This window comes from Sphaeroforma arctica (assembly GCF_001186125.1).
Source record: "Sphaeroforma arctica JP610 unplaced genomic scaffold supercont1.5895, whole genome shotgun sequence".
NCBI lineage: Eukaryota > Ichthyosporea > Ichthyophonida > Sphaeroforma > Sphaeroforma arctica.
Genome location: NW_014034663.1, coordinates 1 through 1813, shown reverse-complemented (window position 1 = coordinate 1813; position 1813 = coordinate 1). Strand labels below are relative to the sequence as shown.

Genomic DNA, 1813 nt, shown 5'->3' with positions numbered 1-1813 from the left:
CTCAGTCACAGATTCAGTCACAGATTCAGTCACAGATTCAGTCACAGATTCAGTCACAGACTCAGTCACAGACTCAGTCACAGACTCAGTCACAGACTCAGTCACAGACTCAGTCACAGACTCAGTCACAGACTCAGTCACAGACTCAGTCACAGACTTTTAAAACAAAACCCAATCAAAAAAAAGAAGCTACTATCACCATCACCGTTCCTCGGTCCTATTTTTAAGAAACCTGGAACCGATCACAAAAGAGGACTGTCCACTTTTGCTCGGCATATAAATTGCCATAGCAATAGTTAAATAAACTTGGTTGTTCACACATCATGACATAAAACTTTATTACCTTTTCTCTCTTGTTGTTGGGAACATTTTTCAATGTTCAACATTTTTTTCTTGATGCTCTATAAGAACTGGACGTTTCAGAAAAATGTTTCTCGAAATAGCCAATTTTGGCGCAATTTGGCTGAGTGTTCATCAAAAAGTACAGTTTTTTATTTTTATGTTCAATATTAATTTGTACCAAACCTCTATGGAAAAAGTATTAAAAAAGTGTTCACTTGTCTAATAATTATATAATATTAATTTGTACTAAACCTCGTCTATGGAAAAAGAAAAAAGTGTCTAAATAGTTTATAAGCCCTTTGGTTTTTTTGTTTAATTTATCTATATACCTATTTTTGTATTGTTTTTTTTAAATTAAATAAAAAGACCCCCATAAAAAATTTCTGTACAGTATGTTTTTTTTTTAAATAAATAGCAGGGTTACTATTTACTTCTTGCAAGTTACAACGCAGGGACAGCTGAGCTGACAGGTCGCAGGGTTTGAAAGATGAACGATCGGATAGATATCACACAACAAGAGTGTCACCAACACATGTAAAAAAAAATCGATGATAAAATATTTACAGAATAACACCGTGTGTGCTTTTCTCTAATGAAATGTAGAATATTGTACTTATTGTAAGAGTAAAGTACAGTTCAGAGGTGAACGTTCATAGGCAACTCTTAAGCCTAGTTTTGAGAAGTTATCAATAGCCGTCGCCGACGTGTAGATCAGTCGCTGAAACATTTGCATACTGTCAGAATAATACGTGATCATGACCAAAGCTGCATTTAAACCTAAAACCGATAGCAAACGAAAGAATGATGAATTCACAGGGTCAGACATGACCGGGAAGGGCACGAAGAAGCTGAAAATGCTAACCAATGGGGGCGGAAGTGTGGCGTTGAACCTAGATAGAAAAGATGGTAAGAGCAGCTCGGCTTCGAAAGCGAAGATAACGAAGTCGAGAAAGCCTGTTGCAACGATAGGATCAAATTGGCAATTATTATCACAATCGATACACAAGGGCAAAAGGTCAACGGGAAATGTACCTTCGAAAAGTATTGTAGGAACTAAACCATCGCCTACATGCACGGGCTATGATGTTTCCAAGGAAACTGTGAATGGCAAGCTAGTACACGAGAAAAAACTTGAGGAACCAAATGAGACTGCGACCAGCGACCCGAAGGAAAAACGGAAGAAACTCATAACAGGCAATTTCATGGGGTGGGTAATTATAGATTAGCTTGTATTTTCCTGGCTTCTGTTTTCAGCAATATAATCTCAAGACAAAGACACATGCACATATACATATACGTATACACTTTCATACAAACATGTACGCGGACACACAAACATGCTACACATACACATCACATACACACACATACGCATATACACAGATATACACCAAAAATCACACATACACATAAGCATGAACATACACATACACATATATATTCATATACATACGCATCTACATCGTACTAA

The 1813-nt window shown here is 36.8% G+C and overlaps 1 protein-coding gene across 1 annotated transcript; it reads left to right on the top strand.

Moving 5' to 3' along the window:
• Positions 1–916: 916 nt before the first annotated feature.
• SARC_15296 (hypothetical protein) lies at positions 917–1568 on the top strand (the record flags this gene model as incomplete). The annotated part of the gene is made up of 1 exon (XM_014290579.1): positions 917–1568. Exon 1 carries the CDS (start codon positions 1098–1100, stop codon positions 1566–1568), a length of 471 nt encoding a protein of 156 aa, XP_014146054.1. The 5' UTR covers positions 917–1097.
• Positions 1569–1813: the final 245 nt, after the last annotated feature.